The 16,177-nt window shown below is 40.6% G+C and overlaps 1 protein-coding gene across 1 annotated transcript; it reads right to left on the reverse strand.

Moving 5' to 3' along the window:
* Positions 1-3,060: 3,060 nt before the first annotated feature.
* On the reverse strand, positions 3,061-4,768 carry LOC142625127 (uncharacterized). Its single transcript, XM_075798827.1, has 2 exons — positions 3,937-4,768; positions 3,061-3,494 (listed from the first exon to the last, which is right to left on the reverse strand). Exons 1-2 carry the CDS (start codon positions 4,766-4,768, stop codon positions 3,061-3,063), a joined length of 1,266 nt encoding a protein of 421 aa, XP_075654942.1.
* Between the last annotated feature and the right edge of the window lie 11,409 nt (positions 4,769-16,177).

Here is a 16,177-nt window from a genome sequence, read left to right on the forward strand (position 1 = left end):
CTCTTTCATTTGGCTCTCCTTTTGCGTAGACTGCCCTTTCGGGTTTTCGATTTACCTTTTTACATTTTTTTTTGTTCCTTTTTTTTGTTTTTTTTTTCATTTTTTTTCTTCATTTTGACATAAAGACATGGAAACGAGGTGCACTGAGAGGCTCTTTCATGCAAAGTACTGTATGAAGGTACCAGAATTGATGCGCATATTGAAGTCATGCCCGTCCATGTTGGCTCTTCTATGATCAGGCATGGCCTGGTTGCGCTTCTTCAAGACTAGATGGTCTTCCTCGAAGACCCTGGGTCTAACTTTCTTGTTGAATGATCGCTCAACGTAGCATTGGTGCAACTGTCCGTGGTACATTGCGGTCATCCGCATTTCATTCAGCTTCTAACAGCTTTGTCTGAGATAAAATCTTGAGAGATGGGATCTCTACCTTTGTGGGGAGGACGGCCTCCATGCCATATACCAATGAATACCGGGCCGCACCCGTGGAAATACGAACAGAAGTACGATATGCGCATAAAGCAAATGGCAAGTACTCGTGACAATCCTTGTATGTGTCTGTCATCTTCACCAAAATTTTCTTTATGTTCTTGTTAGCGGCTTCCACTGCACCATTCATTTGAGCACGATAGGGAACCGAATTTCTATGCTCAATCATGAACTATTGGCAGAGTTGTTGGACCATTTTCCTATTTAGGTTCACCCCATTATCTATAATGAGCTCTCCTAGCATGTCGTAGTGGCAAATGATGTTGTGTTTCAAGAACCAGGCTACCACTGCTTGAGTGACGCTTTTGTACGTAGCGGCTTCCACCCACTTTGTGAAATAATCGATGGCTACTAAGATGTATTCGTGACCATTTGAAGCTTTCGAGATCACAGGTCTAATGACATCCATACCTTAAGCTGAGAAGGGCCATGGTGCTGCTAAAAAGTACAGAGGTTGAGGAGGAGCATTCTTCTAGTCTTGATAGGCTTGGCAATGGTGGCCTTTCCTCACATGTTTAATGCAATCACTTTCCATGGTGATCCAATAGTATCCGGCCCTCATAATCTTGTTGGTCAACAGGGGTCCATTGGCATGAGCTCTAAGTAAGTCTTCATGTATCTCTTCCATTAGATAATTAGTCTCGGGGGCATCCATGCATTGAAGCAAGGTAGAATCGTGGTTTCTTTTTTACTGGACTTCTCCACTCAAGAAGAATGGCAGGCCATGCCCCGGATAAACTTCTTTTCACTGTTTGTTACATTGGGCGGGTATTCACTGTTCTTGATATAAGCCTTGATATTATGGTACCATGGCTTTCTGTTGGTTTCAAATTCGACATTCATGCATTCTACGATGCTCATGTAATGGGCCAGCATACCCTAGACTTCTATGCGCAATTGTCGCATATCATCTTCTTCTGATAACTTGACCATGCTATCCAGGGTAGCCAAGGCGTCTGCAAACTGGTTGTGTGCTAGGGGCAAATAGGCAAAGGTGATGTTCCAAAACTTCAAAATCAAGCGACTGGCATATTTCTAATATGGAATCAATTTAGTGTCTTAGGCTTGCCATTTCCCTTCAATTTAAGAGATGACCAACAGGGAATCTCCAAAGATGCTCAAGTTATAGGTGTCGAACTCTAGGGCCACTTACAGGCCAACTATGCATGCTTCATATTCTGTGATGTTGTTGGTGCAATCAAAATTCAGCTTGACTGAAACAGAGATTTGCTAGTCCTTGGGGGAAGCTAAGATTTCTCCCACTCCATTTCCAATAGAATTGGCGGCTCCATCAAAATAATGCTTCCAATGCCATGGTTCCACACTATCTGGTTCTGGCTCTAGTGCCATGAAATCCTCATTAGGGAAGAGGGATTCTGAAAGTTCCAGATCGCTCAGTGGTTGGTCCACTAGGTAGTCAGCTATGGCCTGGCCCTTTATGGCCTTTCTCATCACAAACACAATGTCAAGCTCGGAGAGCAAAATTTGCCAATGGTAGATCTTCCCTGTAAGAGCTGGCTTTTCAAAGATATACTTAAAGGGATCCATGCGGGAAATAAGCCACGTGGTGTAGTAGAGCATGAACTGCCACAATTTACGTGATGCCCATGCTAGGGCGCAACACGTCTTTTCGATGGTGATATAGTTGATCTCATAACTAGTGAGCTTCTTGCTTAAATAGTAAATCACCTTTTCTTTCTAATCGGGCTCAACTGCTTGGCCTAACATGCAGCCCATGGAGCTCTCTTGTACTGCTAGGTAAAGGATCAATGGATATCTAGGCATCGGGGGAACCAGAACCAGAGGGTTCAACAAATACTGCTTAATCTTGTCAAAGGCTGCTTGGCATTCATCTATCCATTCTATCTTTGTGTCTTTCTTCAAGAGCTTCAACAACGAATCACATGTGGCAGTCAACTGCACTATGAATAGCTTTTCCTAAGAAGCTGCGAATTTGTTTCTTGGTTTGCAGTCTCGGCATGACCCGGATAGCTTGGACTTTTGCGGGGTCCACTTCAATTCCTCTTTGGCTAACTATAAAGCTGAGCGATTTTCCTGGACTAGCTTTGAAGACGCACTTGTTAGGGTTTAATCTCAACCTGTACTTGACAAGGCACTTGAATAGCTTTCTCAAATCTACCAAATGATCCTTGGAAGTGTGGGATTTGGCAATCATATCATCTATGTAGACTTCGATCTCTTTATGCATCATATCATAGAACAAGGTTACAATTTCTCACTGATAAGTAGCATCGGCGTTCTTTAAGCCGAATGGCATGACATCATATGCATAGGTTCCCCAATGAGTGGTGAATGCGGTCTTAGCCTTGTCTTCTTCAGCCATTTTGATCTGATTATAGCTTGAGAATCGATCCATGAAGGAGAAGAACCTGTTGGTAGCGGTATTATCGACCAGTGTATTGATATGCGGCAATGGGAAGTTGTCCTTGGGGCTGGCCTAGTTCAAATCTCTATAATCAACACACATGCGTACTTCTCATATTTCTTAGGCATGGGAACAATGTTGGCGACCCAATCCGAGTAGGCTACTATGGTAAGGAAACCGGCTTTCAACTATTTTTCTACTTCTTCTTTGATCTTCAAAATGATCTCAGATTTCATCCTTCGAAGGGATTCCTGCACTAGCGGGCATTCGAGCTTAATTGGAATTCTATGGACAACAATCTCAATATCTAGCCTTGGAATATCTTGGTAAGACCAAGCAAATATCTCTTTGAATTCCTTGAGTAATGCTATAAGCTCAGGTTTCATGTCTTTAAGAAATTTCACCCCGATCTTGACGGGCTTTTCATGTTCGCCTTCGTCAGCAAGGTTAATCACCCCTGTCTCTTCTATGTTAGGCTTGGACCCCTCATTTTCTCTGTTTAGGGCTTCCAAAATATCACGAGGTAAATTTAAAATCTCCTCTAATCCTTCAATATCATGATCCAACTCTATTGTCTCATTCATGTCATCAATATCCTCATTATGGCAACAAGACGATGTACCTGCTTGGGAATTAGAATAGATCCTATAGAACAGAAAAAATACAAGGAAACATAAGACAATTTGTACACACATATTCATAAGAAAGCAGATAAAGAGATAAATGCAAGAATTTCTTGAATAATACACTAGATAATTTCATTAATGGATTATAGATAGGGGGTAACAAAGTTCATGCCTGATAATGATAAAAGGGAAATGTTTTTTTTTTTTTTTTTGTTGAAATAAATTGGGAAATGCAAGCAAGAAATGCAAAAAGTAGGAAATAAACATGCAACACAAACTAGATATGCTATTTCAACTCTTTTGGGCAATAGGAGGACCCAACCGCATGATGATGGAATACTTCTTACTCAGCTGGTTCAACCACAAAGCAGGGCTCGATTTTCCAATGGCCTACTATCTCGCTTGGCACTTAGGGCCTAATAGTAGAAGCCAGATCACCCTCTGGGGATACGATAGCATTCACTGAGAATTCCTCAGGGCATAAGCGGATGAGACAAGCTAGATTCGATTCCTCCACGCATGATTCCAGTGCCATTTTTGATCTGATGACCTCGGCCAAAGCCGGAAAAGTGACCCTGATGTGGGGGATAGACATCCCTTGGCCAATGCACTTCCTTTTCTTTCCCCTGGAGACCTGGAAAAATTCTTCATCAGAGGGGTTATAGCCTAGACCAAATCCTCCTTTGTTGTCTGGGAGCTCAATCAAGGAAGCCTTCCCATGTCCTACGGCACCGAGGCCTTGGCTTAACTGATAGCCAAATTTGAGCATCTCTTTGGCAGCCATTAGAGTAGCGGAAGGCCATGTAGACTTGTGTTCTAGAGCTCTAGAGATCATAGAGACTACCTCGAAACTATGGAAAGTTGCCTCCAAAAAGGCATCAACATCGATGTAAAGGATAGAAGCCTCCTTGAAGATGGATAGGGGCTCTTCAGCCATAATAGTGATCACCTGGTCCTCAGAGGGGTACTTGAGCCTCCGGTGAAGGGTAAAAGCGACTGTGCCTACGGCGTGTAACCAAGGCCTCCCTAGGAGCATGTTATACGGGGAATCCACTTTGATGACTTGGAAGATGACTCTGAAAAATTTAGGGCTGACCCCAACTATTAATTCAATCTTGCCTTGCACCTCACGAAGAGTACCGTCAAAGGCTCTAATGATCATAGTAGTAGGGCAGATGAGAGAGGTATCCACATTCAACTGCTCTATAGTAGACATCGGGCAAACATTCAAGGCAGATTCATTATCAATCAATACTCTGAAAACGATCATGTCCTCACAACTCACTATAATGTGCATGGGCAAAGTATGCCCTCTACCTTTTGAATGTAGCAAGAATAATGGTGGTTCCCTTTTGTATTGATGATGAAGCTGGCCCTGTAACCACAGGTAACGCATGAACTAGAGAAGCAAATCCCTCGATAGTTGGCGGGGCTTGCCCTTTTCTTGAATTTGATGACCCTGAATCTGCAGGTGATTCTATGATCTCCTTAATGACCACTGAAGAGGGAGGCGCTAAAGTAGCCTTACCAAGGCGTTTCTCCAAATATTCTTCCCAATATTTCCTTGAGCCAATTGATATAGCATTGCAGCTAGTTCTGGACTGGGCAGTTGGAGGGCATAGGCTGGCTGTCACGCAATTGCCTTTTCGTACAATTTCCCTTTCGATCCAAATGATACTGCGGCCGGCTAGACTCTGAACCTGTGCTCAGAGCGCTTTACATTCAAATAGTGTATGTCTGTCTCCACTGTCATAGAATGAGTAGATTCTACAATCAAGTTCTAGAGTCCTTATACCTTTAATATCAAGGTGGCTCTCTTTGACCAAGGTCAAAAGTAGGGCCTTCCATGGGAATGACAGTGAGGAGAAGTCTAGAACCCTTTCTCCCATTATGATGATGGCGTTTACATTCCCTTCCTGATGGGGAGGCAAAGGGTTGGTGATAATGTTCGGAGTGGCTGCATTATCAAACTGTATCAACTTGTTGTCGAGGAGATCCTGGACGAGATCTCTTAACTGGTAGCATTCTTCTAGAGTATGCCCCTCGGCCCCCAAAATGGTGTTCACATTTCTTGGATGGATCAAATCTCAGTGGAAGAAGACCTTCTTTGGGCCTCTGAAACATTGGCGTCACTAGCTTCCTTTCCAATAGGTAAGCATAGAGATCTGCCATGGGCGTAGGTAACGAAGTGTACTTCCGGTTTTACCTCTTGAGGGGATGAGGTAGGTCTAGACTCCTTCTCTGATTAATGGCCCAGTTAGGTGCTTGAGTGGGCTGAACCCGTTGTTGATAAGGTCTAGCAGTTAAGGCTACATAAGCAGAAGTAGTACCCCTAGGCCTCTCTGGCATATTGTCAACCATGTGAACATCGACTTACTTAGTCTTACGACCGGCCAATTTCTTAACCTATTGTTCAACCATGGAGCTCAAGGATTTAGGACCCATGATTTTCTTTCTCCTAATGCCCTTGTCAATACACTCCCCAATAGGGATGAAGCTAGCAAAATGAGTGACTTGGGTGCTGATAATCTTTTCATAATAAGGAGGCTTAAGGTTATCAATGAACCATTTGATCATCCCATTTACCATTATGGGGGGTTGCACTTGTGTGGCTAGCTCACGCCACCTCTAGGCATACTTTCGGAAAGATTCCCCACTCTTCTTCTCTGTTCTCACAAGGACCGTGTGATTGGGAGCTATCTCGGTGTTGAACCTATAGTATTCCAGGAAAGAGTTGCCCATTTCCCTCCAACTAGAGGTCTTTTCCAATCTTGCATACCATGTGGCCACAGGGCCGGTCAAACTATCAAGGAAAACCTAAAAAAGTATAAGGTGATTATCCCCATAGGGAACCATTTTCCTATAGAACGTGCGTAAGTGTGCGTAGGGGTCTCTCGTGCTATCATACTTGACGAACTCTGGTACCTTGAACTTCAAGGGATAATGAATTGAGGGAAGTTCACCAGACTGTCTAGATCAATGCTTCCATGGGCACTAGAGCCTTCTATGATACGAAGCTTTTTTACTAGAGTTTCCACTTGGCTTTTGACTTGGCCATACCCAGATTCTGGGTTCTTGACCTTAAAAGGATCTGTTTCTTGGTCATTGCCCTGTGGCGGTACATTGGGGCCCTAATCTTGTACTAGTGGGGGTTGACTTTCATTCTTGGTTTAGGGACCTCCTTGACTATGGCCAAAGGAGTTCTGTCCACCTCCTGCAACTAGTTGCTGCACCATGTGCATCATTTTTGACATTTGCTCTTTCATCTGAGTGAACTCAACAAGGTTTACTTGGGAGTCGAAGGCCCACTAATAGATATCTCTTTTGCACGAGACTTAGTGATGATGGGATCACGATGTGGCAGTAGCTTAGATTGTTTCTTTTTAGCAATCTTTTGATCCTGTGATGGATGGGATGTGACAGAGATAGGGTGCATTTGACAATGTGGAAACACAACACCAAAATCAAGTTAGTTTACATCCTTGTTATTTGACATGCACCAACCATTTTCAAAAAAAAATGGCTTTGCACTCTTGACCGGATATTTATCATGGTGAATTTCTACTATGATGTAAGATTGATGCACAAGATTGGCAAGTAACCAAAATTTACATGACATGCTTGGTAATGCGGGAAGGACCCTTCTTTTGATTACATGCTGGTACAAGACTTTCCTTTTCAATGTTGGGTTTGTCAATTCCAACAGTAGGCCTTTTACAACACAATGAAATGTAATTGCGAGGAAAAACTCAGCTTCTGACAATGTAGACTTCTCGGGGAAGCTCTTGAACACTTGGATCTCTTGGACTTTGGACAACATGGATCTCTTGGACCTTGGACCTTTCGGGGGAGCTCCTGGATTCTTGACATCTAGGACTTCTTGATGATTTGGAAAGCTCTTGAATTCTTGACGCTTCGAAATTTTGAAAGTTTTTTGGCAGCATTTCCTCCTAAACAGAGTTTTGGTTACTTTCCATAAATTTTATCTTTGCACAATTAGGTGACAGAACCATTTATGTATGCATGAGTGCCCTTATAGGGTTGTAAACCCTTAGGGATAAGCTATGATCTAGCATATACAAGCAACAGGGTTGGTTTCCCTAGGGGTTTAACCATGGATGCTGTGCGAACAGGATAAAAGGAACCTGGAGTAGAGCACAATTTCTTTAGCGTAAGCAAAAAGGGCGTACTTGTTACAAGACACTTTCCTTTGACTTCTAGTCCTGGAAGGGTATCCTTTCCTAGTCTCGGATGTTCACTCTTTAGGTTTCACCTAATCTTGATGGGATCTGGCTTTGATCTAGTCCTCACGAATTTGACATAACTAGGCCAACTGTATGCAAAGGCTTAACTAGTAGATTGTTCCTATCCTAGGGTACTCAATCGCCATACCCCTCCCTTCATGGAAGTTATGGGGTAGGAAGGATCACGGAGGCCTTTTCAGCTACTCCTGTCCACCCATGGACCCAGAAATGCCTACAAAATCAGCCTCGAATCTAACTATGAGTAACACTACCGATGTTTGTGTCTGGGCATCTGCAATTAGGGTGATAAAATCCCTAACGAGATGTGACTATGCCAGTAGTGCGAAGCCCGGGTTTGGCTCAAAAAGGGTGTATATGTCATGCAACTTTGAACGAAGGGGAAAGACTTTTTCAAAGCACAATATATATATGAAAGCGGATAAAGGTGTAGCGGAAATTAAATCTTGCTACCCTATGTTTGCATGTGAAGGAAAGCTGTAAAGAATGTGAGAAAAGCTGTAAAGCATGTGAGGCAAGCGGTAAAGCCCCATGAAAATACCTCACACCCCTTCTTGCAAAAGGGTTTTTTGGAAAAAGATTTTTGCCCTTTTGGAAATAGTCTACTAGGATATGGTAGAAGACTTTTCCAAAAGGAAAGCCCCTGAGGCCAATGCCAATTTCTGTGTTTTTGAAAGCCAATGTCCAAATATTATGGTTTTATCAAAAGCTCTAAAGGCTAAACTCTCATTGATCCCCGATGGAGTCGCTAGTCTGTCGTTGTCCAGCCTTGATCAATAGCGAAAAAACTGCCGCCGCCGTGCCTTCATCTGACCATTTGCCGTGGCGACGCTCCCGAGCATGCAGGGCCCCATTGGAGGGCCCCTCTCGATAATGGTTGTGTGTGTTCGCATAGAGCTTCGGGTGTTCTCTCATTCTCGGTGGAGGAAGGTAGGTCTACCTTCGGTGTTATGGCAAGAATCTGGGCCAAATTTTAAGGGATTACCAAAGGTGAGTGATGTCGCCACCAATCATTAGGTTTTTCTAAGGTGTGATTGGTCACCTATTTCTATTTGATTTTATTACCAATCCTAGTTTAAGAAAAAGGGTCCTAATCTAATGGGGATGGCAAAAAATCTTGATTCTTAGGTCCAAAAGTTTGGTTACGTGTGGGAAAGGTAAGAGACACCCCACAACGGCTGTCCAAGGACAATCCTTTGCCTTGATAAAACCTTAATTTTCAAAAATTGGCAGTAAAATCATGGTTTCGGCATTGGCTTTCAGGGCTTTGCATGCATGGGGCATTGAGGTTTGGCTTTTGAATGGGCGTGGTCCCAATTTATGCTTTCCTAAGGCATTTGGGCGAAATACTAGATTTCCACATCAAAAACCCGGCGACATGTCACCTTGCTTTTGTTGCGGAAATTAGGCATGGCTTGCCTTAGGTGACATGGACTGTGACAATCACACCGAAAGGGTGTGCAAGTATATATATACATACATCATGCATAATGCAAGCACACAGAGCTGGAATATAAGTGCAAGAAAATAAATTGGGGTCGCCATACTCTAGAGATGAGGATGAATGGTACATGGTAAAATATACCTAACACAAATCGTCTAAGAGAGAAAGGGAGGAGGAAGGAAATGGGGTGTAAAAGAGTACAAAACCAAAAGGGATGAACTAGGCTCCTAAACCTACTAAACATAGTCGTTTAGCTCAAATCTACATGCCTGACTTTGCGCCCTTTTTGCTTGCGCTTGGGAGGCTGTGCCCTAGCTCCAAGTGTCCTTACTCCATGTGCGTACATGAAAAGGGAAAGACAAGAAATCGATAGATAAGCAATATGATAGGCCAAAAAATGTATTGACCCTTTGTGATGGATTAATTGATTAATTAGCCAATTTGAATTAATTAATCAATTTAACATGCAAACGCGTGATAGCACAAACAAATCACCAATAAACTAAATGCAGTGAAAAATAAATTTGACACGGTGATTTGTTTAAGAATGGGGAAAACCTCCAAGGCAAAAACTCCACCGAGTGATTTTAAGGTCACCATTCTCGAGAATCTACTATTATCACAACAAGTGGTTACAAGTAAAGGAATCTCAGTACCTTATACCAACCTATAGTTGAACATTTACCCCAATACCTAATTGGACTTGTTCTGTAGTGACAATCTCTCCTTTTGATGCACGACTCCCAGTACATGACTAACCAATTACGTGGATCCCAGTACACGACTTCAATCACCAACTTGAGAAAGATGTTGGCTGCAAAGTTCTTCTCTTCAACAGATGAATATCGTGAAGTTGCTTGGTCACAAAGCCCTTCGGTGTACAAACACAACAGCTTCTTCAAGAACTAAGGCAAAACTAGGTTTCTGGTCACACTTGTGGAATTATGCTCCTGTGCAATTGTGCTCTCAGCTGTGTAACCAGATATGACCCTTAAAATAATCCTTATATATGTCTAGGGTTATAAGAAAAGAAGTCCCAAAGACATATTCACGGATTGGAGTCAAAACAGATCTGAAATTTTGTTTTTCATAAACCTCGACAGATGCCTATCCATTGAGCTGCTGTCGAGCCACGGGCTTCAATAACTCCACAGATCTTGATAGATGCTAGCTATCAAGATAGTTTCTGACCTTTAATGAATGGCACTTTCTCAGCTTGAATCTTGGACAGACTTGCATGGCTTCAATACTTGGACTTGAATTCTTGTTCCTTGAAGTATTAAACACATCCTAGATCTACTCAAATACAAGCAAAGTGCGTTTTGTCAAAGGATTAGCCAATTACATAAAATGTTGACATATGTTTCTAACAAACAATCACATATGTCCTAACAATCTCTCCTTTTGGCAATCTGTGACAAAACCACAACGAACAAATGAACATATGAGAGAAGTCATAAATCACTCAACTCATACTCACTTGTTAAGTACAATAAAATCTATCCTAACACAAACTCTTGAAAAACTTTGCAAGAAGAGAGTTTATGACAAGTAGACTTTGACAACCTGTATTTCTGAAACACTTTAAACAAATACATCAAGGCATCTTTGTGTGAAGCAGAAATAATAGATTGCATACAAAAGAAAGAAACATGTGTATAAAGAGAGAAAAGAAACAACACATGTAGAGATAGGTGAATAAAACACACATCATCACATCATCATTAGAGTTGGTAAAGGGTAAGAGTGTCAAGTAGACATCTCGTCAGAGCTGGTAGAGCTAGCATCTCCATCCTCATCATCATCATCATCATCATCGTCGGAACCATCATCATCAGATGTCTCGGATGCCTCGGGAGGAGGAGAGGGAGACTCCACAAAGCCACCAAGGCGAGCCTGCCGTCTAGCAATACGGCCGACATGGGTGTTCACCTGACACAACTCGGTAGAAAGTGTACCAAGGTGAGCATCCATGCGCTGAAGCTACGCCATGATCGCATCCAAAGTCACACCTCCCGCGGAAGTAGAGGGAGCGGAGGTAGGAGGAGCTGAAGGAGTGGGAGGAGCTGCCGAACTAGGCCGCCTCGAACGAAACTGTGCCTTGCTTTGTTTAATGGTAGTGCAGTCAATGACACACATAACAGAGAAGTGGTCGAATGAGGGAAAAGGAACAGAAAAATGGCATGAAATCCGCGTGATACCTAAAGGAAATATGAGCTTATTACGAGTCGTCGTATCCCTATACATATCTATGATAGAAATAATGAAATGTGAAGGAAAATCTATAGTGAGATCCTCAAGAAGGGACAACAGAAATCAAGCACGGGGCTTTGTGATAGAGTTATAGTGAGAGAGAGGGTGCAAAACAAAAGTCATCACCATGTTCATGAATCTAGGACCTTTAGCAAAGGTCAAACATGGTGTAAACTAACGATCACCCCAATTAGTTGGGCACTCACAGAATGCAGAGATTATCTCGTCTTTGGACACAGTCCTCAGACACTTACAATCGGGGTAGTCAGGATGCGTAACCCTTAGGACACGGAGCACATTGGATACCAACTCCGATGTGACTACTATGCGCGTACCTCGAACGTGAGTATGAAAGAGAGTTACTGAAGTATCGATTTCATGCAAGTTGGAGTAGAACTCCTAGATTAGCATGGAAGGATATGTGATCAAGACGTCACACAGTGACTACCATTCCCGATTGTGAAAGACATTGGGAAGGTCAGTGTCGGCGAAATCCGACAAAATAACTCGGCGTTCCAAATGAACACCTCATTTAAAGAAGTTCTTCGAGAAGTCCTTTTGGGCTTTCTCATAACGGAACCGAACAGAAGATGGGCTAGGATTAGAAGATGAAGAGGCCCTAGAACGAAGAGGGTTCTGGGACGGAGCAGACTTACGTTTTGGTGCCATTGACGCACTAACGTAAACTAGGGAGAGAGGGGGAAGAAAGAAACACTCAGAAAAGTCCCAAGCAGTTCAACTATACAAAAATATATATTGAATGTAAAGGATGTATGCATGATAATGCATGAACATGTAACGTGTAACAGTAATATCATCATGGGTTCAACCTAATCCAAACCTACCAGCACACAAACAAATTAACTAATATAACACAAATCTAAATGCATGAAAATATAGTTATAATGCACATGAGATGCAATGCATGAAGTTTGTAAGATTAAATCTACTAAACCCATCCCAAAAGTTTTACAAAAACTCAACATTTTGAAAAACCCCCAAAAATTTTCAAAAACTCAAAACCTAGAAATGAATGCATGAGAAGATCATGAAAAAGGAGAGAAAGATAGATCATACCAAGTGATTTGAAGCAAGAAAAGGCCGAAAATCACGTGGGTTGAAGGTTTTGAGAGAGAAGAGAGTGTTTGGGAGGTGAACAGACGTAGACAAATTGAGAGAGATCGAGAGAGTGAGGATCAGATCGCGCTGAAACCTATATATTGGTGTTCAACAAATCTCGACAGAAAGAGGTGTCGAGAGGTGTCAAGATATAAAGGCTTAGACAGATGCAGCTATCGAGAGGTGTCCAGAGATGTCCACAACAGAAGCTCGATGGATCGAGGAACTATCGAAGAGCTATCGAGGGACAGGAGATTTCTCAATCAATCCACCTAGCTGTCGAGAGGTATCGAGATTGCGATAAGAATCAACAGAAGAGCTCGGTAGATAAGCTAGGTATCGAGAGGTGTCGAGGAGCTGTTGAGATTGCTTAAAAACAGTTTTTCAAGAAGAGAAAAACACAGATATGAATGCAATCAAGCATGCAACTCAACCAATGATCCAAGCAACATTTTAATATCTCAAAATCATCTCTCAACAACAAATTTTAAGCACATAGATCCCAAAACACACACACACACACACACACACACTAAACAAGTCTAATTGATTTTATATTTCAAAAACAAGTCAAGACAGTTTAGTGAGTATACATTAACACATGTAAACCTTGTGATGGCCAAATCACATTGTACCTGCACATGTATCAAGAGTAGCAAAGAATATTGCGTGTTGTGTGTGAAAAACATCTCAAGATTGCATAAGTGTCTTTATGTTATGACGATTTGAGATATGAGAAAATCACTTTAAGTCACACAAAATCATAATTATTTGATGGGGACTATCACCTTTGAGGTACATCCTATAACTCCCACATCTCCTAGAATACACGCTTGCAATCATGTTTTAAAGCATTTTGTTCTTTTTGCTTTTAATTTCTTTGCATATTTTTCTTTTTAAGCAAACCATGCATGGGCATATAAGAGATAGAAAAGAAATACCCAATTATGTTAAGTTTTTTGACATTGCACTTTTGCTATGCCAAAGCATACAGATGTCATGTCATGATTGGCAGGTAACAGTGGTGAGATGGTTATTTATGCCTTTCTCTTAGGATTTTCTAGTCCTTTCCGTCAAAAAAAGTGATACGAGTGTTAAGTACAAGAGATAACTTAACCTTACTCATCACAAACAAAGAACCACAAAGCTCGCTTGCTTAGTTTTGCATAAAGATGCTCATTTAAGTTACAAAGGATACAAAGTTTAGAAAACTCTGTTTCAATGGCCATTTTAAGGTTCACAAGAACCAATGTATACAAACACACACTGTTTTTGTATTGTATTTTTTTTTAAATTTTTTATGAAAAACAACATAAAACAAACCCAAAAAAATAACCAACAAAAACATGATAAACAAAGCAAAGCAATGTATAAAACTAGACTGACTCAAAACAAAAATAAAAAACACACAAGTAATGCAATAAAAAACAGATCAAAAAAGTGATTAAATCACTTGGAACCCTTTTCCTTCCATATCTTGGAAGAACCTTTCCTTTTCGCAAACCCTTGAACCGGCGATGAGGGGGAAGAATTGAAACCGTTCAAATTTGAAAGGAACATGAGGGCTTTGAGAAGATCTCCAAGAGGAGAAAACGAGGATGAAAGTTGATTCAGATTTCCCGATGCGACCATGCTGTTGCTATTTTGAGTGGCTAACCACATATAGCAATTCGGTCGAGTATGACTAGCTGCTCCATAGTGATGACAGAGATGGTGCTTCTTCTGTTTAGACTTTTGAGAGTTATCCTTCTTAGCCCTAGGGTTTTTAACTTCTTTCCTATCCTACTTAGGGGGTGCTACTAAGATAGATTTACCCTTATCTATGTTCTCACTAGCTAATTCAGTTTTGACATTAGTGTTCTCAATTTCAAAATTATTGCTATGAGGAACAAAAACAGTAGTACTAGAAGAAGCATTATTAGAAGAAAAGAAATCATACCCTAAACCAGTTCGATCGGAAACAGATTTCTAAAGACTGAGCATCTCATCGAGCTTGGCACTAGAGGTCCTTTCCAGCTGAGCTCTAACTTGGAACAGTTTTGCCTCAAGCTTCTTGATTTTCTCAGCCAAGAAGTTATTCTCAAACCTCAATACTCCAATAGTTTGATTTGCTACATTATGGAGTCTGTCAGCTCCATATAGTATTCTATTTTAGTCAATGGTGAACCCCAGGGCAATATCAAACATGTAAGGGGGATAAGATAAGCTGACCCTTTATCATCTTATCCTTTTCAACTTGTTTTAAAGGCTCTTAACGGCTTGATTCAAAAAGCTGTGGTAGATAGGGATATTAAAGGTTTTTCTCTATATCGAAATGGGCCTCAAATCTCTCATTTATTTTGTATGGATGATACTCTTCCCTTTTGCTTTCCAGAACAAAGAGATATTCATGCCATTCAAAATAGATTGGGTCAGTATGAAGCAACATTAGGCCAAAAAATTAATAGTAAGAAGATGAATCTGTTCTTTGGTAAGTCAGCATGTAAAGCATCGAAAAACTCCATAAAAAATATCTTGGGGGTCTATGAGGTGAAGGAATATGAGAGTTATTTAGGTCTTCCAGTAATCATGTGAAATTTTTTAAAAGAAAAAAGAATGCAATAAACATATTATGAACATGATGATATAAACAAATGAAAGAATGAAACGCATGTTTATGAAAGAGACATAAGAAACATAAATATAATTATGAGAAACAAGATAGAAAATACATGCTTGAATGGATTTTACGAGAAGGGATTACTTTAGAGGTCAAAGAGATTAGATCTCTCTAAGATCTAAAGTATAGTCGCTTAATAGAAAAGAAAATCCTAAAGCAAAGCTTCCAGAGTTTCTTTAACATTAAGGGGAAGATGGGTGCATAATTTTTGGATTTCTTTTCTATTTATAGGGGTGTATCTGCTTATAAAATAAGTTAGGGTTGCTTTAGAAGTCAACAGACACTAAGTTTTATCCCTAAAAAATCTATTTCAAGATTTGTGCCAATCGGCAGCACTTTTCAGCTACCGATCAAAACTTTAAAAGTGTCGATTGGCACTTTTTAAGTGCCGATTGGTACTCCTTACAACTTGGCCCATAATTCATTGTTTACACATTTTGGACATTTTTTTTTGGTATTTTTCTGAGTTGGGAATTGTATTTGGACGTGTTTTGGACTTTTATACCTAATAAAATTCATCTTAACTTGATAATTAAATCTTTAAAATAGTTATCTCAGAGATAATTACTCTAAAAACTTAATTATCAATTCAGTCTTAACATTAAGATTATTCCTTTTATTCTCATGCAACCAAACTTATTTAATCAAAATCAACAACCTCATAGAAATTCATTTAATTAGTTTTAATTATTAACCAATCAAAATTAATTTCAATTAATCACATGTGATCAATTCCACTTGAATAAATGTATATAGAACTTGATCTTGTAATATCTTTCAATCCGACAGTCAGATTTAGAAATTGGGCATATTGTCATGATCGTTAGAATCTCAAGATCATTTTTATGATATGTGATGAATTATTTGATGCATGAAGAGCATTCAAGATTTTTGGGTACTCAAAATGATTATTTTGGTCATTTTGCACCCATAATTTAACCT

The sequence above is a fragment of the Castanea sativa genome, chromosome 2, assembly GCF_040712315.1.
Source record: "Castanea sativa cultivar Marrone di Chiusa Pesio chromosome 2, ASM4071231v1".
Taxonomy (NCBI): domain Eukaryota; kingdom Viridiplantae; phylum Streptophyta; class Magnoliopsida; order Fagales; family Fagaceae; genus Castanea; species Castanea sativa.